Source organism: Leptopilina boulardi, unplaced genomic scaffold, assembly GCF_019393585.1.
Source record: "Leptopilina boulardi isolate dan_hultmark-lab unplaced genomic scaffold, ZJU_Lbou_2.1 LbouV2_310, whole genome shotgun sequence".
NCBI classification, from domain to species: Eukaryota; Metazoa; Arthropoda; class Insecta; order Hymenoptera; family Figitidae; genus Leptopilina; species Leptopilina boulardi.
The window spans coordinates 816,475-841,613 of NW_026137875.1; the positions used below are offsets into that span (position 1 = coordinate 816,475).

The following is a 25,139-nucleotide window of genomic DNA, read 5'->3' on the forward strand; positions in this document are numbered from 1 at the left end:
TTTAATGTCTTCTTTTTTCTTTTCTTTTTTTTTCTGCAATTTTATTTTTGCAGTTAATTTAATTATGAAACTGATGACGATGATGACATTCCAGCATCATATTGTGAAAAGCTTTGCATGTGTCTAGATTTGAGTTTTGAGAGGCGCATTGAAAAAATTGAAGAACTTCAGTAGAACATATTCCTATACCACCTCTAGATGATGTCGATTCAATTGCTTGTGGAGAATTTATTGCTTTTGACATAGTATTTCCAACTGCATGTCCCTAATTTTGAAAATTAATTTTTGGTAAGTGTTTAAATACCATATAATTTGAAAAGATAATTTTTTTAATGTTTCAAGTTTTAATGAAATAAATATTGTATAATAATATGCATTTGTGAAAAATTTCTGTATTGTATAAATAATTAATGAACGATTTCACCCGATTCTGATAAAGATCCTGTGATTAATTTAATATATAAAAACTATATATATATATATATTTTATGAAAATAAAAATCTTGATGAATTTGATATGCAGTTTTTATTTTTATTGAAAAATGAAATAACTTACTACTGCAGAACCTGCAGCAACTCCTGCAGCTGATGCAATAAAATTTTTCATTGAAGAAGGTTGTTTAATATTATTTTGATTATCCACAGGTTTTGTTACTGTTAATCTATTTTTTGTGTCTGCTGATTTTAAAGAATCTTTTGAACTAACGGTGCTGTAAGATCGTCTAAAAATCAAATTTTTCTCAATTAGATTGTATATATTAATTCTCTAGAATTGTAAAATCAAACAAAAAAAATTTGTTTATTTAAAAACGATTTCAAATTAATTTTTCTTTGATTTGTTAATTTTACAAATTTATTATTATCAATTATTTAAATAAAAAATTTGTCCACATTAAAATTTTTAATGTCTTATTTATAACATTTTTTTTTCTAAATTAAATATATTTTTTACATTCAATTTTCTATATTCTAAGCTTCAAAATTCATTTTTTATCCTATTGACGAATATTCAATTGACATTTTATCTAAAGTTTCTTTTACCTTTTAAAAAATATAATTTTTTGAAAACACGACTTTTTAAAAGCAGTGTTGCTACAAAAATTTAATTTATTTTTTCCCTAATTTCAAGAAAATATTTTGTCTTTTTTCCAGATAATTCAAATTTTTGACATTAAATAAAATCAAAATATAGGAACTGAATAAATTAGATAAAAGTTTATTTCAACTAAAATTTATTTCACTTTTCATTTAATACATGATAATTTCATAACTGTCACAAAAAAAAATATTCTATTAATTTGTAATTAAATGGCTGCATTTAAGAATAATTGACTCCCAACGTAGCCATCTTAGTAGTAAATGTCTAAAATTCCAGTAACTAATTTAAATTTGCAATCCTGAAAATAAATCAGAAAAATTGCACATTAGTTTTGCCATTAAAATATTATACAAAATAATATAATTGTATGAATCAAAGTAATTATAATATACAAATTTTTTTTATCATATTATTATAATTATTCCAAATTGTGCAGGCCGACTAGCTTTAAGTTAGAAATTTAACTTTAGCTGAAATTGTATGTTATTATTTATAAAAAAAAACAAAGACATTTTTATTTATTTTTACCGAATTTATGAACATTTTAACTTTGAATCGTAGAACTCAAAAGAATAGATTTTTAAGGTCAAATTTCAAAAAAATTATCAGAGAAATTTTAAATGTAATTTTCAAGTTCTATATAAATAAAAAAAAAATTCAGAATATATAACAAATTTAATTAGAAAAATGTTAAAGAACATTTTAAAAAAACCATTAATTATTTACGAATAAATTAACAACTTCAGAAAAACATGGAAAGTAGGACATTTTTTAAATTTGTAACTGAAAAAATTAATTTCTTTGTTTAGCCATAATTTTTTTTTTCGTTTTCAACAGTTTTCAGAAAATTATTATCTTTAAAGTGTAAAAAATTATTTTTAGTTTAAAAAATTTAGAAACTGCAGGATTGTCACAAAAATTTTATTTTATTTTTCCCTGATTTCCAATTAGAATTTTAATCTTTTCCCTGACTTTAATGAAAACATTGCAAGAGGTATTCAATTATAAAAAAAATTAAGACAATAATTTTTAGAAGCAACAGTTTGAATTGTAAATTTTGAAAAATTATAATTTTAGTAGAATTTTTTAAAAATTTGATATTTTTCCATTACTTTTCATAAAATTCTCGCAGACATGTGACAACCCTGAAACTTTAAACAATTTTAAGACGTTTTAAATTTCAATTACAAAATTTGTTAATTAATATTTATTTCTTTCTAAATTTTCATAAAACAGCATTATTTTATTCTCATTATTATTATTATTTTGATTAAAAGTCGAAAAATAAATTGACATTCTAAAACAACGAAATTTTCCAAAGGATGAAATTTCACTTGTACCTCGTCTTAAAATTTAAGTTTTTTTGATTTAAAATAAACAAAAAATTTTACGATTTAATATTCAAATGTGTATAACTTAGTTAATATAATAATAGTTTTTATCAAAAATAAGAAAATACGTGTATCTTTATTTTTTATAAATAATAACATATTGATATTAAAATTTAAATATTGTTATATTATATTATATTATTAATATTAATAACAATCATAAAATATTTCAGGGTCAATAAAAATCGACCTGCATGATTTAAGGCCAGGTCCAAGTCGAGTCAGCTGTTCCTTTGAAGTTTCAATGGAACAGCTGACACGACTTAGACCTGGCCTTAAGGAGGAATGTGCCATAACAAAAAGGAAAAATTTTTAAATGCTTTTGAAATATGTTAAAGTTGAATTAATTTTACATAATTTTGTAAAGTTTAAACAATTTTCATCGTCTAGTTTTGAAAGTATTTTGCAATTAAAGCCTCTACAAAACCCATAAATTTAGTTTTTTTGAACACTTTCAGTAAAGATATAGTCCTATAGAAATATGATTTTTTAATAAATTAAACCTTCAAAATAATGTAAAAAAAAATTTTAAATGAGACTTCACCGTCGATTAATATATATGAAAAAGATTTTTAAAGTGAACTAAATAAATATTTCAGCAAAGAATTCCGTGAAACATGGCATTTTTTTAATTAAACGTAATTTGACGCGAAATTTAAAAACTGCTATACAAAAGCTTTAAATAAATTAATTTCTGACGCCATGTTTGTTTATCTGATGTCCTCCGTGACAGTAAAACATAGACAAAATCGTCCAAATAATTATAATAATTATTATAATTATAATTTATAATAATTTTAGTTTAAATGAATTAAATGAATTCTGAGTTATCCGCTATAACAATTTTTCTTTTGCCAATATCTCATTAATTTTACAACATTTATCCAAAATTCTTTGCATTTGTGACTCGTAGTAACGTAAATATACTTGAAAATTAGTTTGCTGATTTTTATAAAATTGTTTTAAAATATTTTTTTTTTTTTTGTAAAAGCTCGCTTCACTTCAATTTGCGGTACAATCCTCCTTAAAATATGGATTTAGCCTAAACTAAAAAGAAAAATAATAAATAATATAATAATCAATAGAATGAAATAATAAAGAATTAAAAATTACCATTAGCCATCTTGCATTGGCGAAGAGCTTCATTGAATCCTTGACAAAGGGTAATGTCTGACTGTTGTTCAGCACATTGGAGGAATTGTTTAACTTCCCAGGAACAGGCACCGCCTGCTGCAGCTGGTTGAGAAGCTGGTGCAACTTGTTGAGGTGCAGCAGCAGCAGCGGGAGCTACGGCTTCATTACTTCCACCACTAAAGAGTCCAGTCATTGCATGACCAATTGTGTGACCAACGGCTGATCCAATGGCAACTCCACCAGCAGTTGCTGCCATTTGTCCCATAAGACCTGGACCCTGTTGTTGTGCTGGTGCCATCATTGGAGTTGATGGAGCCACACGAGCAGGAACTGATGGAGGTGGAGCAGCTCTGACGGGAGCTGCTGCTGCCCTTGCAGGAGCTGCTGACCTTACGCTAATAAAATAAATGAACATTAATAATTTTAAAATAATGCAGAGTGTCTAGCGCTTTTACCAAATAAAAATCCAGGACTTTTCGAGGTGAAAATTTTACGAAGCTGAAGTACGCAACGTTTATAATAAACGATTTTTAAAGAAAAAATTTTTTAAAATGAAAAATTCTATAATTTTTCGTCTAAAAAATATTTCTTGTAGTTTTCATAAATCAAAAAAATTATAAAAAAAAATTTTTTACCCAAACAATTGTAGAATTTTTCATTTTAAAAAATTATTTCTTTGAAAATCGTTCATCATAAACGTTGCGTACTTCAGCTTCGTAAATTTTTTTTTACATGTATGTACTATTTTAATAATTTTTAATGACAAAAATATATTAAATTATTTTAAGTCTTTTTTTTTTTTATTGTAAACTAGTAATGAATACATTTAATTTTTGGCATTTTCAGGCCTCGGATCGAATTTAGAAGAAGAAAAAAATCGATTTACATGACAAAAAGAACTAAAAAAAAAGTCGCTTCTTTTATTTTTAAATAAATACAATTAGTTAGTAAATATTTTATTATTATTATTATCAAACAATTGTTATTAGAAATTAAATAAGTTTTATTAATTCCTTAATAAAAATGTTTCGTAGGGATATTTTCAAGAAATTTTATTTACAATATTTCAGAATTCAACTAAGACAAATTTTCCAGAATTTAATTCAGTGTAGGACAAATTTTAAAAAATAATTTAAAATTACTTTAAGGTAGTATTACACTTTAGAAGCAGTTAAAAAAAAGGGTTCAAACAAACCTTTTTTATTCTCGTTAATTACTTTATTTAAAGAAAAGAAACCTTCTGTACAATATTAAGGACAAATAGTTCAAGAAAAAATTAAAAAAAATGAATTTAGTAAAAATTGAAGAAATAATTGAAATTTGAAAAAGTTTTAGTTTAAATTTTTAGAAGTAAATGAATTTTGGAGAGTTTAAGTTAAATTATTTAGAAAAATAATTGAAAATTCAGGAAATTTTAAATTAAAACTCATAAATTTTAATTGATGAAATTTTTTTTTACATAGATATTTTAGATAATTGAATTTAAAAGGACTTTGAATTGAAAAATATTTTAAATAATGGAATTTTTAAAGAATTTTGATTAAAATTATTTAATATAATTAAGTTTAAATTTTAAAAAAAAATTTTTTTTTTAAAGTTAGGTATGGTAAAAATTTTTAATTTTTTCAAAAGCGTAAAATCGCAATTAATTTTATAATTCTTAATTAATATACTTTATATAAGTCAATCGATTCGTTTCGATTAAAAAGGATTTTTTTTTTATTCATTAAGATACATTAAATAGGAAAATGCATTGCATAAATTCGAGCAATGTATATTATACTGCTATTTATAATTACCAATTAATGTAAACGTCATAAATTGATTTTCTATGTATGAATAAGTGCCTTAATTTGAAGAATTATTATCTTCAATATATCAAATATTTACAATAATTTTGCAAAAAAAAAAGTACTACGACGAATTGGAAAATTCTTTTCTAAAATTTTACAACGTATTTTACGAATAAAGCACGTGTTATAGAGAGAAATATTTTCGGAGTCCTTGGACTTTGAACAAGACAATGAAATATAATTAACAAGAATTTATGTAATTATTTTCAATAATCTAACGAAAATATAAAATTCGAATACGAAATTGTTCGTATTAAGTATTGATTTGCTATATGCAAACATGAGACGTCATGACAAAATTTTTTTTTTTTAGGTTAAAATTTGTATTTCGTAACACGCAATGACAACGATTGATGAAATAGTTAACTGTTATTACAAATAAATTTAGAAAATAAAAAATTATTTAATAAAGGAAAAATAAATATAAATATATACTTACGTCCTGGGAGCAGGAGCTGCAGCACGTCTTCGAGGCATGATTTTTTTTTTCTTTTAATCACAAAGTCACTTGTAAAAGCAAAAACACGTCTGCGTTGTGAACCTTCTAAACTTCAACTAAAATGGCGATCGCCTCTTATTAAGAGCTTCAGAGGAGTTTCTGAGAATCAAATTGAAATATTACGTAAAACAAAATAGAGAAGGGGAAACATTTTGACGATTTTGACGCATCTTGTTTATAAGTTCAGCGCAGACGTGTCGAGAGATTTCTAGAATAAATATCTTCCGGAATCAATAAAACTAATAGAAATAAACAAAAATTAATTTTTATTTGCTATAGGGAGTTGTAAAATAATAAAATTTTTTTGCTATCTTATTTTATTATAATATTCAAAAGATTTTTAAACAATATAAAAATGAAATTATCTTTTTTCTAAATTGTAGGTTAAAATACGCATTTAATTGAGTTTTCAAAAATACCGCCATTTGTGTCATATTCATATAACCTTTATGTCCACCAATCAGTAGATAGATATATACTATATTGCGCGATAATTAAATAATTTAAAAAATTAATTTACTTTTCATTTTCACTTTTAATTTTATAAAACGTATTAAAATTTATTAAGTTCAATTTTAGGAATTCTTAATGCAATAAATTGCAATTCCCAAAATGTTTTTCTTCGTTACTTTGATGATCAATCACATCACAAGATCCTCAGATTGCACGATTTTTGCAATACTTACATATAATTATATAAACACGTGACATTTAGTGAATGGATTTATTTAATACTTACTCTGTATTTTTGAAAAAAAAATATCATTATTTTAATATAAATTATAAAAAAAAAAATTAAAATGAAAAAAAATTATTCAAAATATTCCTTTGTATTTTATGAGAATTTTTATGGTTGAGTTTTGAATTTTAGTTAGAAAGAAAAAATATGAAAACAATAAAGTTTTTTTTATTTTTTATTTTAAATACCCTCTTTGTGGTTGTCTTTGAGGTGCCGATGAACCTCGACTCTTATAATTTCTACTTCCATATGAACGAGTCCCTCCAGAATTTTTGCGACCAGACATTTTTTTTTTTTAATTTAAATTTCGAAGCCAAAGTTGTCAGAAAAAAATAGTTACAAAAATTCTTTTTTATTTTTACATTTATACAATGTCAAATTGATAAATTGAAACAAATACGAATCTACTTTTAATTTGTTTTAAAAATTATTTAGCAAATTAATAATTTAAAAAATATAAGAAAAATAATTTATAAATAAAAAAGTTAAATGAATAATAATTAATAATAATAATAATTTAAATCTTTATTTTTACTTATATAACATTTTTCAAAAGTTCATTTTTAAGTTCTTTGCTTTTTAATAAATTTAATATTCTTCATGAAATATTTATATTTTTATCAAAGAAATTAAAATTTTTGAATTAAAAACTGTCCAAAAATTCATGTTTTTTAAATTCGTTGAGTTTTGAATAATCAAAAATTTCTTAAGAAACTGAGAAATTCTCTAAAGCAGCCAAACTAGCTCTAAATTTCAAGTTCCTTGTTATTTTTTTTTGTGTAAAAAAATAAAAAAAATTTTTTTATAATAAATGTAATTTAATATAAATTAAGTTAAATTTATTATTGTTGAAAAAATTTTTTTTTTTAAATACATCAAGGAAACTAGAAATAAAGCAGTAATTAAAGCTTTTGGAATAGCAATTCTGATTTAGCAATTTATTTAAACAATTAAAATTGTTTTTTCAAATAAGAATTAAAAATTTTATTTTTTCATATTTTTTCATAAAAGAGCATCTAAATACGAATAATTAAAAAAAAATTCATCTTGATTTATTAAAAATTACGAAAGTTATAATAAATCAAAGAAAAAAGAAATGAAATTTGCAATATTTTGAAAACTATTTTGAATTTTTCAAAAATACTTAAAATTTCTTATTTTAACTCTTAAAGAAACCTAAATTATCAATTTCATAAAAATCAATGCGATCACCTCATGTAGTCGTCCAAATAAAAAAATTGAAATTTTAAGGAAATCAAGATTTATTTAAACGATAACTTTTTATGAAACATTATATAATTAAAAAATATCTATCACGAGGTGAATCTCAATGGTTTTCACTATTACGTTTACGTTTTGTTTCAGTTGGTACGATATGATCTCGAATATCTTGCACGCGTTTTAAAAAAGCCTCTCCAATTAGATTTTTGTCTGTTTCAGATTGTGAAGAAACTAATTTCGCAAGGATTTGGTTTCTATCAAAAGGATAAATTCCACATTCATGAAATCCTTCTTGCAAGTTGTCTGAAATTTTTAATTTCAAACCGTCTAAGCAGGTTTTAAGAAGACTGGCAATTTTGTCATTTGGCATTATGGCAAATTTTCGACCCTCTTCGCTCTCTTTGTATGCAGTTAACGTTTTCCTCCACTCGATTTTTAATGGACAATAATAGGCAATATCTAAAGGTTGAAAAAAATCGATCGAATTTGGAGGAAGGCAGACGAAATGTATGTTTTCCTTTTTGCAGATTTCCGTTACTTTTGTACTTAGGTGGCTTGAAAGATTGTCACCAATAATGACCTTCTTTCCGTGGAGTTTTTTTAAAATTGGATGAAGGTGATAAATAAACCAATCTTCGAAGCAGCATGAATCGAACCAACCGTGCGATGTTCTATTATAACGGGCATCCATTGGTCCACCCTCGGTCCATTTTTTCCACATGTGCTCTGATTTAAAAACAATGTACGGTGATACTTGTTTCCCCGCAGCATTTCCACAGAACATTATACTTGTGCTTGACTTACTCGAATTGTTAATTGTCTCGGAGTATTTTGTACCTTTTTTACAAATGATTTTCTTTTTTTCAAGATCATCGGTAAAATTGATTTCGTCGTAATTGAATATATTTTCAGGTGGCACATCGTTGATTGTTGTTGACAGATTATTTATATATTCATTTATTACATCTTCGTTGACAGCAGTTCGCGCTTTTGATATGTTACTGGCAAACCTGCAATTTTTTTTAATGGTTACTATTTCAAATGTTAGATTGTTAAGAATATTTTTTCATACTTTATATAAATATTATAAAAAAATAAAATCGAAAATTGATTCAAATGAAAATAATGAGTTATTTCAAAGAATTAAGTTAATTACATGCCTCGGAACGATTTTAAGGAGCAAAAAAAGTAATTGTTTTAGTCGATTTTTTAATTTTAATTAAATTTAATTAATTAATAAGTATTTTACTTTAATGTTATTAGATATTAAATCCATTTGATTATTTCCTTAATAAGAATAATTCTACAGGAATATTACCAAGAAAATTTATTTTGAAAATTTCAGAATCATAAACATTCCAGACGTGAATTTTTAAAATTTTAATTAAGTATGACAAAATTCTGACAACAATTCAATTTTAGAGTATTTATTTGAAATTTTTTTTTTTTTGAATTATTAAATTTCAGACAATAATTCATCGAACTCATCGAAATTAATATTGTTAAAGGGTGTCATTTTTTTTCTGGCATTATTTTGGATCTAAAATTGTTGTGAATTATCAGAATTAAAAAAAAAAAATTTTTTGACTCTTTTCAAAATTTTATTTTTTGAAAATATTAAAATTTTTAAAAATTCATACGATTGATTGTTCAGAATCATGAAAAAAGTCTACAAAAAAATTACCGATAAAAAATAATATAAATTGTAGAAGAAGTTGAATTTTTAAGGAATAATTAATCAAATTGAAACCAAACATAATTGGTTTGGTTTAGGGGTAACAATTTTTTTTTTTAATTTTTTTAGAAACTGAAATCATATTTCACTATGAAAAATTGAAAAAAAGTTTTTTTTAACAAATTTTGCAATTTTTTTTATTTTTCAAAAATTAAATTTTTTCAAAATCCACACGATTGATTGTTCAGAATCTTGAGAAAAGTGTATAAAAAAAATTAGCAATTAAAAATAATAAAAATTGTGACAGAAGTTTAAATTTTTAGTTTTTGAAAATTTCGAGTTTTATTTTAAAAATTATTAATAAATTAATTGTTTATCAATTATGCCATAGTATATTACAGTTTTAAATACTCAATATTAACTGGAAAAAAATTGACAACCTGAAACAGCCTCAATTTTGAAAGGTTGAAATTTCAGCGGTCCCTCCCCTTAAATTTTACAGAACTGAAACTAATTTATCAAATAATTTTAGATGACATTTTTTAAAAGTAATTGAATTTTCAAAAATTTACAATTCAGATTTTTGAAATTAATTGAACTTCAAGTGATTTTTAATTAAAATATTTTTGTAATATTCTGTTGATGAAGAATTTATTAGAAATTACAGACAAAAATTGAATTTCTAAAATTGAAAATCGCTTTCAAATAATTGAATTTTTGAACGATATTATAAAAATCATTTAAAATCATTAAATTTTGGAGGAGCGACAATTGACATTTTTATAAATAATAATATTAAATTTTTGGAATGTTTTAAATTGAAATTTTTGAAAATAAAAATGATTTTGAATTGAAATTTTTCGGTGATTTCTGTTGCTGAAGAATTTAGATTAAAAATTAGACAAAAATTGTACTTAAAAATTTTTTAATTACCAAATGCTTTCAGATAAATGAATTTTCGAAGAATATTTATAAAAATCATTTAAAATAATTGAATTTCAAAAGAGTTATAATTGAAATTATTAAATTTCAAAAAGTTTCAAATGGAAAATTTTAAAATAATTAAATTTTAAAAGATTTTTACCTAATTGAAATTTTTGGTAATTTTATTTGATTTTTTTTTGTTAAATTGTAAATAGTTGTTGAATTTTATAAAGTTTTTAATTGAAAAATAATTTAATTAAATTTGTGAAGAATTTCATTAAAATTGTTAAAAAAAATTAATTTTGAGAAAATTTTTAGTTAAAATCTTGTTAAATAATTGAAATAAAGAAGATCTGAAGAAGATTTGCATTGTATACTAAAAAAAACGTGTTTTATTTAAAAATTTTGTCAAAAAAATGTAAAAAAAAAAAAGTCGAAATATTCGCATCTTATTTAAATAAGTCGAAAAAACAATAAATAAATTGCAAAAAATTACCAAAAAAAAAATTGCTTAAAAATATGTTTTTTTTTACTAAAAATTGCAAAATTGAAATTATTGATTTAAAAAAATAAAATGTTATTTGAGTAACATTTCAAAAGAAGGAAAATTTTATAGGTATATATTCAAAAATTCGAAAAAATTGCATAAAATTGCAAAAAAAACATGTTGAAACGGTAAAATATGAAGACAAATATATTATGTCGTACCGTTGTGAGAGATCTGTGTGTCGACTCAAAAATCCACTTATCCAGCCTTCTCCTGGAATATTTTTTTTAAATGTACTAACTACTCGTCCTGATTGCTCCAAATAATTTTGAACAATAATTTTAAGATCCATTTTACTGACTGGAAATCCACTTTCTTCTAAATGAATAATGTGAGCCCGAAAAATTGACTCCTCTTCAACGGTGAAAACAGTGGGATGACCAACTTTTACTGTCTCATAAGTATTATTATTATATTCCCGTATATAATTGGCAGCAGTTTTCCTTGTTATTCCAAGTTTTGAAGACATTTCAGTTATTGTCATCTTTTTTTCATTCACGTTTTTAATACAAATCTCGACTTCCGGAGGTTTTTCCTTCATGTATGCTAATTTTTCCAAGGGAGTTTTTCTTACATAATTTCGAACCATCTATAAACAAACAAAATTTATATTAGAAAATTATTTTTTAAATATTTATTAGTTATTTTATTATAAATTTATTATCTGAAATACTTTTGGATGTCTTTAAAAAAATTACAACGTACATACCTTCATTTTAACACAGGAACTTTATTCTCAAAAAAAAAAATTGAATAAACAGTATAAAATAAATTCCCAATAAAGCTTATTTAATTATTTTAAGGGAAAAAATTTTCAAATTAACTAGAAAATCGTAAAAAAAAATTCGGAAAAAATTTTTGATTACTTAAAATCATAAAAAAAATCGGCAATGAAAAATAAGAGAAATTGTGAGAGAAGATCAACTTTTCAATTTACGAGAATTTTTTCGTTTTATTTGAAAAAAATATTAAAAAATTATTTTTTAATTTTTCATATTATATATTATAATTTTTAATTGCTCAATATTATCAAAAAAAAAAAATTGACAGCACATTAATTTCAATGTATTGAAATTTTACCGGTCCCCCCCCCCAACCCTTAATGAAAATTAATTTTTTGAGGTTATGTTATACCCTGTGAAATCATAAAATTTATATATTTCTGTTTTTTTTTACAAAAAGGATGTCAAAAATGTATACGTAAGATATGCACTATACACTTATTTACATTTTACAAAAAAAAATTTTGAAAATTAATTAATTTTAAGAAGTGAGTATAATTACCCCTAGAGAATCCTAGTTTTAAATTTTTCGCACTTTTTTATTAAAATATAAAAATGTAACGCATCACATGTACATACATTATCACAACTAAATTGACAACACTTACCAGGAATAATTTTTGAAATACAAGAAAATTCTTCGAAATCCAGTATAGATATAAAGTTATTGCAAATTTGCAAAAATGTTTTTCACTTTCACGATTTTATGAATTTTTTTTTTCTGCTTATTTCTGTCAAAAATATTAAGTGTTAACATTTAGCGCCCTCTGTAATAAAAATATCAAACAATATTTACAACAAGCGGCAAGTTTAAACAATTCAATATAAATATTTTTATTTCAAAAAAAAACTGGCGCTGAGTATAATAGCCCCTGAGTAAGTAAAATAGCCCCAGTTGACTGTAATTGAATTTTATAAGTTATTTTTACAATAATAATAATAATAATAATAATTAAGAAAGATTATGTAATTTTTAAGTCGAAAAAAATAATGCAAATTTTTTCTAAAAACAGTTAATTTCGTATATATATTTTTTATTAATAAATGATATTCATATAATATGTATTATACTTTACAAATATGTACATAATATTTTACACAAATGTTTGATGACAATTAATATGTTAATGACGTTAAAAGTTATAGAACAAATATTTCAATAATTACAATAGTGTAAAGAAAATGAACGAATTTTACATTTTGTTCTCTATAATTATAAAAAAAAATACGTCCTTTATTATAAAGAAGGAAATTTAATAGTTAATTATCCTTTTACACAACATACAAATAGAAAATAAATAAATAATTATAAATAATACAAGAATATTTTTTTTTTAGTCTTTTTTTCGTCATTATAAGAAAGAATCAAACGTACACAATGAAAACAAAAAGTTAATACAAATTTACATTTTTGTATTTTTAAATAAAAAAAAAAAAAATTTTTTTTCAGTAATAATATAAGAAATTTTATTTTTTATTATTAAAAATAATTTGCATTTGGATAAAAGGAAAAAAAATTGTTTTTTACTTTCTACATATTTAACGAGAAATTGTATTTTTTCATATACAAATGCAAAATTTTAATTGTTAAAAATTAAATTTACATTTTTTTTCTTTTTTATTTAAAGATTTTATACTTTTGTTTGTACGATTCTTTCTTAAAAAATAAACTCTTTTTTTTCCCCCCTTCGAAGCTGAAGTACGCAATGTTTATGATAAACGATTTTTAAAGAAATAATTTTTTAAAATGAAAAATTCTATAATTTTTTACCTAAAACAATATTTCTTGTATAGTTTTTATTAATCAACAAATTATAAAAAAATATTTTTTCAGGTAGAATTTTTCATTTTAAAGAATTATTTCTTTAAAAATCGTTTATATAAACGATTTGCATACTTCAATTTCGTTTTTCCCCTAGACTTTTTTTTTACAAGTTCAATATTGAATATTATTTTGTTCATATTTGAAACTTATATTTTTTATAATATATATAGATATATAACAATTTGAGAAACACCTATACGTCGATTCGAACAGTCAGAAGAACATTGATTCATTTTGTTTTATTAATGGATTATGATATAAGCCAACCATTGCTTCTTGAAGTGCTCTGAGACAAGCAATATTTGCCTTAAAACCACCAGCTCTTTCCGATGGATTTTCTAATCTAATATGATTTATATAACCACGAACTTGAAGTTGACGACAATCGGGCGGTGATGGTCCATCAATATCCTGTATAATTGGCTCATAATTAAATAATGGACCGTCATCAATTTTTGGCAATGGCATAAAATTATGTCCACCTTGATTACCAAATTTAATTCCCGAACTAAATTGAGTAACTTTTTGCATTGTTACAACTTTTTTATTTTCTTCTTTTGATGCTTGTATTGCCGAGGCAAATGTTTTAACAATACTATCAGCATTACCTTCAGAATAAATAAGCTCCTGTATAAGTGCTTCTCTTTCGCGTATTTTATTTTTCTCTGTCTCTAAATCCTGTTGCGCTAATTCTATCATTTTTTCTTCCTCCTGTTGTTTTTCAATTTGTATAAGTTCATCGAGTTCAATTTCTTTTTGATTGATTTTCGATTTATTTTTTAATATTTGCTCTCTATTCTCACGTTTATAATTTTCAATTTTTTTATTTGTCTCAATAATATCAATATTATTTGAAAGATTAAATATTATTGTCTCAATTTCTTCTAAATAATCATTATAATCACGTAGACTTGCAAAATCTTCTTCTTTTTTATTAAAATCACGTAGCACACGTTTTCTTATGTCTATTTCTTTTTCCACCATTGGATCCTCAAATAGTTGAACGCGATAATTTGTTCGACGAAGAACAATATTACATTCTGGACATGAACCGGAACCTGGAGAAAAATTTTCAACTAAATATAAAATCGAAAAAAAAAATTATACAGAAAATATTTATTTTTGTAAATAAAGTAAATAACTTTACGAGGATATAACCTCCAAATGAATGGGATGAAAATTTATGATATTTATAATTAGTCATACCTTTTAAGAACAATAAATCTACACAGCTTTCGCATAAAGTATGTCCACAAATATTAACCATCAATTTTAAAGACGGATTTCGATATTTTGTTGTTTTACAACGTGGACATGCTTGATCATCCATGGTTGATATTTCTACTAAAATCACGCACTATGGATATAAATAAATATTATTCACAATTTTAATCTTTTTAATCTTTTTCTAATATTTTTGTAATCAGTTTTTTTTTTTTTTAGTAATTTTAGAAACTTTATTATCACAAAATTCGATAAATTACAGACAGAATACAAAACATTATGTTTTGATCGCGATGTGTCGCGAAACGCGAATAAAAAGCACCGCTGTCAAACATAACCTTACTTTTTTTTTGCTCTCGCGCATTAAATGCCGCCCTTACTTTTGATTCAAAATAAATATAAAAATTATAAATTTACAACTGAAATTGTTTGTTTTTTTCATATTTATATAAACTGCATTATTTTTAGATTATAAATACAATATTATATTTATTTGATCCAGTTCTTAAAATGTGAGGAATTGATTAAAAATTATTATTTTTGGATTTATTTTCATTACAAATTAATGCTTATATTGTATTATTTTTTGTTATACGAAAAAAGTTATTTATCTTTTTTACGTAAAAACTATTGAACTTTAAGGAAAAAAATTTTAATTTTTTAACTTTATTTCTTTAAAAAATACAATTTATTTTTTTAAAAGTTTTCTGCATCGTTTCTACTCCAAAAATGTGGAGAAAAAAATATAATTTTAAATTTTTATACTTTATTTATTAAAAAAAAAAACAAAGTTATTTTTAAATTTTAAATCTCTTATTAGCCTTTAAGCGGACTGAAAAAAATCATGAATATTGTTTACTATAAATTAAGCTTAAAAAAAATTCCTATTTAAAAACAGTATTAGTTTCTAGAAAAGAAAATTCATATTTATATTAACAAAGACAAAGATTTTTAAAGTTATTATAATTTAACAATATATTAGTAATAGTTAGTAAATTGTTTAAAATTTATTGACAGTCGTTATAAAGAAATTAGTGGAAAAAAAATTATTTGCACTTCTTTTAAATTAATCAAATAAAATTCATTTTGTTTTCAGTATTTAAAACCCTGAAGTGGTTTTATTTATAATAATATAAATATATATATAAATAAATATCAATTATATTTATCTCATAAAAAGTTTATTTCATTTAAAATTATAAAATATAGTCATGGTTTTATAAAATTTAACATTTTATAATTTAAGCAAAATAAATTATTGAAAAATTATTTTTCTAATACAAAAAAAATCACATAATTACTAATACTTTAAGAATTGTACATAGAATGATAAAGTAAGTCATAAATACATTCTAAAAAAAATTATTGCGAATGTCAAATTTAGGAATAAACTATAAATTCTGTTTTAAACATTATTTGTATTTTTTTTTTTTTGCATGTATTTCTCATTTACGATAGAATTCCAGTTGATGTGTTCACAAGTTTCTCTACCAAATAATTTTCAATCACTGCTTTTGCTTAAAAAAAAACAATATAATTTCGATTAATAAATTTTAGTTTTAAGAGTAATTAAATTAATATAAAATACCTGCTAATGAATTGTTTAAAATAGCAGCATGATATGCACTTATGCCGTGAATATTTCTATGCGCCACATCAGCACCTTTTGATAAAAGTTCATAGCAAACGTGACGATGATCTCCATGCGCTCCATAAATTAATGGCGTATTTCCCTCCTGATGTAATTAAAATAAAAATTTTGTATTGAAAAATAATAATCATACAATAATAAAAATTTAATTTTTAATAATTACACAATAATAACTGAAGAAAAAATGTATTATAAAAATTCAGGGATTACAGTGGAATATATTTTTTTTTTTTCAATTTTAGGTAATACAAGAAAAGACAATTTTCAAAATCAAGAATATGGTTAAATAATTAAATTCAATAAAAAATAAATTAATTTTTAATTGAAAATTTTCTCTATTAAATGAAAAAATAAATATTCAGTTAATTATAAATTTTGTTAATTGAAAATTTACAAATACTTTTAATTATATATATTGTATTATTATCATTATATAAATATATACCTCTTCATAAATATTTGGATCAGCCCCATGACTTATTAAAAGTTTAACTAAATCATGATGACCGTAAGCAGCCGCTAAATGCAATGGCGTTTGTCCCTGATGACCACGACAATTTTTATCAGCTCCTGCTTCCAAAAGTTGACGAGCACTACCCAATTGACCGTAACTAGCGGCCCACATTAAACCTGATAAACCTTTTTCATCCAATGCATCTAGTGATGCTAAATTTAAAAGATTTATTAATTTTCTTTCTCTTATAATATTAGGGTTCATACAAAAACCTGTCATTGAAATTTTAAAACTTTCTTAGGTTTTCAAGGATTTTCAAATATTAAAAAGAAATTTTTAATTTAATTTTCAAATTGTATAAATTATTTTTAAAATTCTAGTGTAGTAGTTGATGTTAAATATACCTAATTTCTATCTTTTTTTCTACGCTTTTCTCGTGATTTTAAACAATTTTTTTTAATATCTAATTGAAAAAATTAACATAAACTCTTGGTTTGAGCAAATTTTTTGTTTTTCGATTTCGACAGTTTTCAGAAAATTATCTTTAAAGAATTTTTTTTAATTCTAAAAATTGTTTAAACTTGAAAAATTTAGTAACTTTAAAAAATTGCAGGCCTTTTCCATGATTTTCAAGTTTTGTACGAACCCTTGTCTTATAATTATATAGTTTTTAATTAATTTATATTCGTTTTACAGATCAGATCATTATATTTCGATCAAACTCGTTGCAAATAGAAAATATTTTTTAAAAAAACATAAAATAATTCTTAAAAGTGTAAAAAGAGAATTATATTGAATCTTGTTTAGAATTACATAATTAATTTATTATTTAAGTAGTTAAAAAATTACAATGGATAAAATATATTTTCAAATTTCATCTCTCAAATAACACAATTTTACAATTTTCGACAATTATTTTGTAAAAAAAAAAATGGAATAATTAAAATGGTAAAAATTTTTTTTTAAATAAATAAATAAAAAACTAAATTTCAACTTACTAAAAAGGAAGTAAATGAAAAGAACTTTCAGAATTTTCAGAAACTTTTCATTTTCACTTTAAATATACAAGAAATATTGAGTTTAAAGTACGCAATTTTTGTATTTTTCCGAACTTTGTAATTTAATATCTTCGTAAAAAGAAAAAATAATAATTTAATAATAATAATTTTCACAACATTTAAATTGTATACAAATCTACAAGCACCAAAATTTTTTCGTTGGTTTTTAGTCTAATTTAAAAGATAAATATATATTTCAAAAATTATCAACGAAAGTTTTAACAAAAATTACTTTTTTAACATTGTTATTTGTAATCTATTGTGACGTAAGTTATTTTTTTTTTTGAAAAAATCAAAATTTTATCAAAAATTTCGAAAGCAAATATTGGGGAAGATTTTAAAGATAGCGAATTATTAAAAAAAAAAAAAAAAAAAAACAGTTATAATAAATTTTTCGGAAAATATTATTCAGCAAAATTATTTAGTACAATTTTTACTTTATCAAAATTCTAATTTGAAAATTAGAATTATTTCGGAAATTATTAATATTTCAAAAAAATGTCACGGAGAAATTTTTTAGAGCATTCCTAGTTCTGTTTAGAACAATTTTTAATTTTTAGAATCCATATTTTTTTTAATCAGTCAGTTATAAAATGTTTTCAGTTTTTTTTTTTAGATTTTAACAAATTTTTAGTTTTTCAAGAAACATTTTACTTCAAGGTAGACAACAAATTTAAGACAATTCATCAAAAATTTGAATTTAAAAGAAAATGCAAATTTTTTATTAAATTTCCTACTTAGAATAATTTCTGTAAGTATCTTATTTTTTTTTAAATTACGCTGCAACGAAATATTATGGTCTGATCCAATTAATTTATTATTTCGCCCTTACCCTGACAAATATCGTCCGGTGTGAGTTCACCTTGACCAGCAAGAGTGAAAAATGTTATATCCTTTCCAACGTAAAGTTGTGGTATTTCTGTTTGAGTATTTCCTCTTTGTAAATTTGTGAGCAAAGTTGGAGGCTTTTTTTTTATATAAATAAAAAGACAAAAAAATGTGGACAAAAACTTAGTGTTTTTATACTAGGTATCTAATATTTCTTAATTAATATTATTATTATTATTTTAAATAATATATTTTGAAATAAACTAACCTTATAAGGCTGAAATGCACTAGTTCTAGTAGCATCTTGCCAAGCTCCAGGATTCCAATAACATTTTGTTTCAAGAGGTTCGGATTTACATCCAACATTTACATGTCCTGGTTTACAAATTAATGGTCTTGGTCGAATACCAATAGCAATTTTGCTATTCTCATTTTGTGAACCATTTTCCAATTTAACAACATTTTCTTCTTCCTCTTCTTCTTTCATTTCTTATATATATATATATTTATTTTTTTTTATTATGAAAAATGATTCAAACTGTTATAAATAAAATGCATTGTTATATTTAAGTTATCTTATGTATTAATTTTTACAGAAGTTTATACATTTTACAAGGTCTAAATCATATGATTATTTACAAGCAAATTAACTTAGTTATAAAAAAAAAATTTTGTTACTTACCAAGAAAAAACAAAATTAATGTCAATATTTTAATGTAGAATTTTTACATTAAACATTTCCAAATCGAGGAGAAAATTAAAATTTTAAACAATTTACAAGGAGAATAAAATTATACAAATTTCAATTGTAAACATTATTGTAGTGTTTATTATTGTAGCCGATGAAGACGATGAAGTTGGTCTTAAAAGATGGCGCTGCAGCCAAAAAAATCGTTTCAAATCGATAACTTTAGGCCAAGGCACAGTGAAATCGTAAAATGTAAACTTTGTCATGAGATAGAAAAAGATAGAAAAATACTGTTGCCAGGTTGCGCACGAAGTGCACGAAATCTACCCCCACCATGCCGTCCGTCCGCCTCCCACCATACTGCCACAAACACAAGAAAAAAATCATGAGCAACTATGTCTCTTTTTTACCGACAGCTGATTAGTTTTCAGGCGCTAACTTTTGAATTCATTTTAACAAAAACACATTTTTAATAATAATAATGAATTTATAGATATTTATTAATAATAAATTATTAATAAATGATATTATTAATTGAATACTTGATATTTAAAATAAATCTTTATTTGTATTGAATAATTTTTATTTAAATAAAATACATAAATTGAATTTGAGCCAATAATATTCGTATTTGAAATAAATACGATTTAATTACCAAAAATAATAATTAGTCAATTATTATTTTTATTAACAAAATGTTTATAAATTTATTTAAACGCATAATGAAAATTGACAGCAAATAATAATAGTAAAATAATAATAATAACAACAATGTTAATAATAATCTATAAGGCGGACGGACGGCACGGTGGGGGTAGATTTCGTGCGCTTCGTGCGCAACCTGACAACAGTATTTTTCTATCTTTTTCTATCTCATGACAAAATTTACGTTTTACAATTTCACTGTGCGTTGGTCTTATTTACAAATTGAGTCTAACTTCAGACGTATTTACCACGTGTGTCTGTAACTTTTGTGACAAAATTGTAAATAATTTTGACAATAATAATAAAAAAAAGAAATTTGATTAAAAATGCCTAAAGTACGAAGAGAAAAAGTTTCTCGTGTTCACAAGGATGTCGTTAAGCAGGGTTCGTATTCTTTTTAATTATATTTTAAAATAAATTAAACTTAACCTAAAATTTACTTTATTATATATTTGAAATGTTCAATTTATTTTAAGAAAACAAATAATAAAAATTATATAAATTTTACTGACATAAAAATTGAATATTACTTTCTCATGGAGGAAATATTATTGTAATACCAAAATTTTTCGAACTTGATCATTTTTGATGTGTATATTTTACGACCTTAGGAATGCAAAAAACAAATATTTAAAAAATGGACTATTATTCTATCCAATGTTATTGAATTTTTAAAAATTAGAAAAAATGTTTTTTGCCCATAACTTAAAAAAATGTATTGACACTTAATACGTTTTTTTAAGTTTTTTATAATACTAAATAGGTTACTATAAATTAGTCCCAAAAAATCTTCATGAGGAAGAAAAACAAAAATTTTATACTTCAACTTTTTTAAATAAGTGATTTTTGATAAATATTTCAGGAATAATGTTTAATAAGGATTTTGGTCAGCATATATTGAAAAATCCCATGATTATTCAAACAATGGTAGAAAAAGCAGCGATGCGACCAACAGATGTGGTTTTAGAAATTGGTCCAGGTACAGGAAATATGACAGTAAAAATGTTGGAAAAAGCAAAAAAAGTAATAGCATGTGAAGTTGATCCACGAATGGTTGCCGAATTACAAAAAAGAGTTCAAGGCACTCCATTACAATCAAAACTTCAAATTATGATTGGCGATGTTCTAAAAACTCAATTACCATTTTTTGATTTATGCGTCGCTAATATTCCCTATCAAATTTCCTCGCCATTGGTATTTAAATTATTACTTCATCGGCCATTTTTTAGGTAATTCGCAAAAATTATTTTTTTAAAAAAAAAGTAATTTTTAATTATGTTTATTTTTTTCCAATCTTTAAAAAATTATAGACAATTTATTAACGTCAATTACAGGCCTCGGATTATATAATTTTATCTAATTTTCCCAATTTTTTTTTCGTAAATACGACTTTCTACGACTATGTAATTTTAATAAGATGCGACTTTTTCGATTTTTTTTTTTTTAAACATTTTTAATCAAAATACATCTTTTTAGTATACAATGCAGATCTTCTTTTCTTTTAATTATTTAACAAATTTAAAAAAAAAATTCTTCTCTAAATTAATTATTTTTAATAATTTTAATGAAATTCTTCACGAATTCAATATTATTTTAAATTATTTTTCAATTAAAAATTTTATGCAATTCAATAATTGTCAAAATAAAAAAATCAACTACCAAAATTTTCAATTCAAAAACACTTAAAATGCAACTATTTTCAAAAATTTCAATTCAAAATTTTCTAAAATATAATTATTTCTATAATTTTCCAATTTAAAACTTTCTGAAAAATAATTTCAACTATAACTCTTCAGAAATTTAATTACTTTCAATGATATTTACAATATTCTTGTCTTGGAAATTTCAATTCTGTAAAATTTAATTATTGCCTGTAATTTAACAAACAAATTCTTCAAAAAATCCAATTATTATTAATAATTTTAATATTTGTTTAAAAAATTCAATTATTGTTTAAAAAAAAGTTTCAAACAAAAACTCTAAAATTGAATTGTCAAAAATAAAAAAAAAAAAAAAAAAACTACAGCAGTTTAAATTTGCAGATTTATTTCAAATTTAAAATTTTCTGCAATTCAATTATTTAAAAAATTTCAATTAAAAACTCTTTAAAACTTAATTATGGTTCAACAATTATTTTTGATCATTAAAAATAAAAAGTATGACAAAATTTAAAATTGAAATAAATTGCTTAAATTAGACTTGAAAAAATTTAAAAAATGGAACTTTAATAATTTTTTTTAGAAATTAGTACTTCTCAATTAAAATTTTGAAAATTTATTCCAAATAAATTTTTTTGATACTATTCTTATAGAATTATTATTATTATTATTATTATTATTAACTAATTATTAAATTTAATCAAAATAAAAAAATCTACTTTTTCGACTATTTTTAAAATGTATATTGACTAAAACGACTTTTTTTGTATGCCTTAAATACGATCCGAGGCCTGTAATTAAGAAATTTAAATTCTAATTAATATTATTTAAAATTTTCTAATTTTACAGATGTGCAGTTCTCATGTTTCAAAGAGAATTTGCCGAACGATTAGTTGCAAAACCAGGCGATAAGGTTTATTGTCGATTGAGTATAAATACACAATTATTGGCGAGGGTTGATATGTTAATGAAAGTGGGAAAAAATAATTTTCGACCACCACCAAAAGTTGAATCAAATGTTGTTAGAATTGAACCACGTAATCCACCACCTCCCATTGATTATAGAGAATGGGATGGTCTCACGAGAATTGCTTTTGTTCGTAAAAATAAAACACTTGCCGCCGCTTTTAAACAATCAACTGTTTTAGCAGTGCTAGAAAAAAATTATAAAATTCACTGCAGTTTACAAAATAAGGTACAAGAAATAAAAAATTAAAATATCTCTCTGAATTAATGAATAAAGATTTTAATTTCTTATTCGTTATTTTTCTAAAAAAAAAAAAAATAAGAAACATTATTTTAATAATAAACAATGTACTTTTATTGATTTCAGACTCTTCCAGAAAATTTTGATATGAAAGAATTGGTAAATAACGTTTTGATAGAAGCGAAAGCTGAAGAAAGTCGAGCTAGAACTATGGATGTTGATGACTTTAAAGAGTACGTAAAATTAATTATTCATGTTAAAATTAATCTAATTATTTATTATTATTATTATTATTATCAGGATACCCATTTAAATTTTGGAATAAAATTGAAAGATTTTTACGCTTTTTTCTCGAGTTTGAACAAAATTTTCATGTTTTCTAAATTAATTTTATTATTTTTCAAACCTTTTTTTAAAAAAATATTATTTCAAGTTTCATTATTTTTTAAATTTAATTATTATAAAATACAATTATATCAAATATGAAATTTTAATATTAATAAGATTTTTTTATTTTTAAAATTCCAATTTTGTTATGTTTAATTCAATTCAATTCTAATTTTACAATAATTTAGATACATTTTTCATGGTCAAATTTTAGAAAAATCCCATAAAAATTTTAAATCTAATTTTTAAGATGTATAAATTAAAATTTTTTTTAAAATCAAAATTAAATTTTAGAGTGCATTAGTTTATAATAGGTACTTCTTTGTTAAATATTTACAGGCCTCGGATTATACGACTTTTTTTTTAACTTATTTAAATAAAATGCGACTTTTTCGACTTTTTTTTTCCTTTTTTTTTACAAAATTTTTAAACGAAATATGTCTTTTTTAGAATACATGCAGATTTTCTTTATTTAAATTATTTTTCAATTAAAAATTTTATGAAATTCAACAATTGTTTACAATTAAAAAAAAAATAAAATAAAATTACCAAAAATTTCAATTTGAAACCTTTTAAAATTTAATTATTTTTAAAAATTTTCCATTTAAAACATTTTGAAATTTAATAATTTCAATTACAACTCCTCGGAAATTAAATTATTTTCAATTGTGTAAAATTTTTTTACTGTCTGAAATTGAACAAAAATTTTTGAAATTTAATTATTTCCAAAAATTTCCAAAGTTCAATTACTTTTTAATAATTTTAATATTTCTTTAAAAATTCAATTATTAAATCAAAAATAAAATAAAAAAATCGACTTTTTCGACATTATTTAGAATGTAAATCGACTAAAATGACTTTTTTTTGCGCTTTTTAAAGTTGATCCAAGACCTGAAAATTAGAATTTTTCTAAATTTTTTAATTCAAAATTTTACTTCTAAAAATTATTGTCTTTATTTTTAATCATTGAAAACCTCTTGAAATATTTTCATCAGGGAAAAAATTGTAATTCTGACTATGAAAATTAGGAAAAAATAAAATAAAATTTTTGTGGCAACACTGTATAATTTTTTTCTCGTGTAAAAATAAATGGTGTAAAAATTTTTGGTGTAGTTTTTTTTTTTTTTGAGAATTTTTTTTTTCTAGGATTTATTTGTATAGAATCGATCCCTCCTCCCCCCCTTGCTTGACCACCCTAATTGTTAAAATAAAATTATTCAAATAATACTCTTTTAACATAATATAATTATTTACAATTAATATATATGTAATTTTATAATTTGTTTCAGATTGCTGTATCAATTTAATCTTAAAGGCATTCATTTTGCATAGACTTGAATTTTTAATATATATATATATATAGAAAATTCTCATATTTTTCTAGGTTTATCCTTAAATGTATATAATATAAATTTGTACAAAAATACGATTTCCATGATAATTGCAAAAAGAAATATATTTATTATATAAATATAAAATGTGTTTATGTAATAAAAAAAAATTGGAAAATTTTCTTTTCTTTTGTTTTTTTTTTTTAATTATTTATTACATAATTATATGATTAAAACGCGGAAGAAAGTATTGAAAATA

At 22.5% G+C, this 25,139-nt stretch overlaps 6 protein-coding genes across 7 annotated transcripts; 1 reads left to right on the forward strand and 5 right to left on the reverse strand.

Annotated features, from left to right (window-relative positions):
• Positions 1–12: 12 nt before the first annotated feature.
• On the reverse strand, positions 13–7,103 carry LOC127283739 (coiled-coil-helix-coiled-coil-helix domain-containing protein 10, mitochondrial-like). Its single transcript, XM_051308801.1, has 3 exons — positions 6,904–7,103; positions 557–722; positions 13–265 (listed from the first exon to the last, which is right to left on the reverse strand). The coding sequence occupies exons 1-3, from the start codon at positions 6,999–7,001 to the stop codon at positions 59–61; spliced, it is 471 nt and encodes a 156-aa protein (XP_051164758.1). The 5' UTR covers positions 7,002–7,103; the 3' UTR covers positions 13–58.
• On the reverse strand, positions 1,216–6,106 carry LOC127283740 (coiled-coil-helix-coiled-coil-helix domain-containing protein 10, mitochondrial). Its single transcript, XM_051308802.1, has 3 exons — positions 5,917–6,106; positions 3,604–4,019; positions 1,216–1,397 (listed from the first exon to the last, which is right to left on the reverse strand). Exons 1-3 carry the CDS (start codon positions 5,952–5,954, stop codon positions 1,384–1,386), a joined length of 468 nt encoding a protein of 155 aa, XP_051164759.1. The 5' UTR covers positions 5,955–6,106; the 3' UTR covers positions 1,216–1,383.
• Positions 7,104–7,959: 856 nt separating the features above from the next.
• Positions 7,960–12,638, reverse strand: LOC127283741 (uncharacterized). Its single transcript, XM_051308803.1, has 3 exons — positions 12,473–12,638; positions 11,244–11,671; positions 7,960–8,946 (listed from the first exon to the last, which is right to left on the reverse strand). The coding sequence occupies exons 2-3, from the start codon at positions 11,669–11,671 to the stop codon at positions 8,043–8,045; spliced, it is 1,332 nt and encodes a 443-aa protein (XP_051164760.1). The 5' UTR covers positions 12,473–12,638; the 3' UTR covers positions 7,960–8,042.
• Positions 12,639–13,307: 669 nt separating this feature from the next.
• On the reverse strand, positions 13,308–15,233 carry LOC127283742 (CDK-activating kinase assembly factor MAT1). Its single transcript, XM_051308804.1, has 2 exons — positions 14,896–15,233; positions 13,308–14,747 (listed from the first exon to the last, which is right to left on the reverse strand). The coding sequence occupies exons 1-2, from the start codon at positions 15,017–15,019 to the stop codon at positions 13,903–13,905; spliced, it is 969 nt and encodes a 322-aa protein (XP_051164761.1). The 5' UTR covers positions 15,020–15,233; the 3' UTR covers positions 13,308–13,902.
• An 839-nt stretch (positions 15,234–16,072) lies between these two features.
• LOC127283743 (ankyrin repeat family A protein 2-like) lies at positions 16,073–19,858 on the reverse strand. Of its 2 annotated transcripts, none has more exons than XM_051308807.1 (6): positions 19,587–19,858; positions 19,173–19,393; positions 18,909–19,041; positions 17,010–17,230; positions 16,502–16,649; positions 16,073–16,430 (listed from the first exon to the last, which is right to left on the reverse strand). In XM_051308807.1, the coding sequence occupies exons 2-6, from the start codon at positions 19,389–19,391 to the stop codon at positions 16,363–16,365; spliced, it is 789 nt and encodes a 262-aa protein (XP_051164764.1). In that variant the 5' UTR covers positions 19,392–19,393; positions 19,587–19,858; the 3' UTR covers positions 16,073–16,362. The 2 variants fall into 2 exon arrangements, with proteins under 2 accessions (XP_051164764.1, XP_051164763.1); XM_051308806.1 differs by having other exon boundaries at positions 19,173–19,442; positions 19,587–19,855.
• Positions 19,859–20,508: 650 nt separating this feature from the next.
• LOC127283745 (probable dimethyladenosine transferase) lies at positions 20,509–25,061 on the forward strand. Its single transcript, XM_051308810.1, has 5 exons — positions 20,509–20,681; positions 21,160–21,526; positions 22,805–23,150; positions 23,289–23,395; positions 24,839–25,061. The coding sequence occupies exons 1-5, from the start codon at positions 20,624–20,626 to the stop codon at positions 24,879–24,881; spliced, it is 921 nt and encodes a 306-aa protein (XP_051164767.1). The 5' UTR covers positions 20,509–20,623; the 3' UTR covers positions 24,882–25,061.
• The last annotated feature ends 78 nt before the right edge of the window (positions 25,062–25,139 follow it).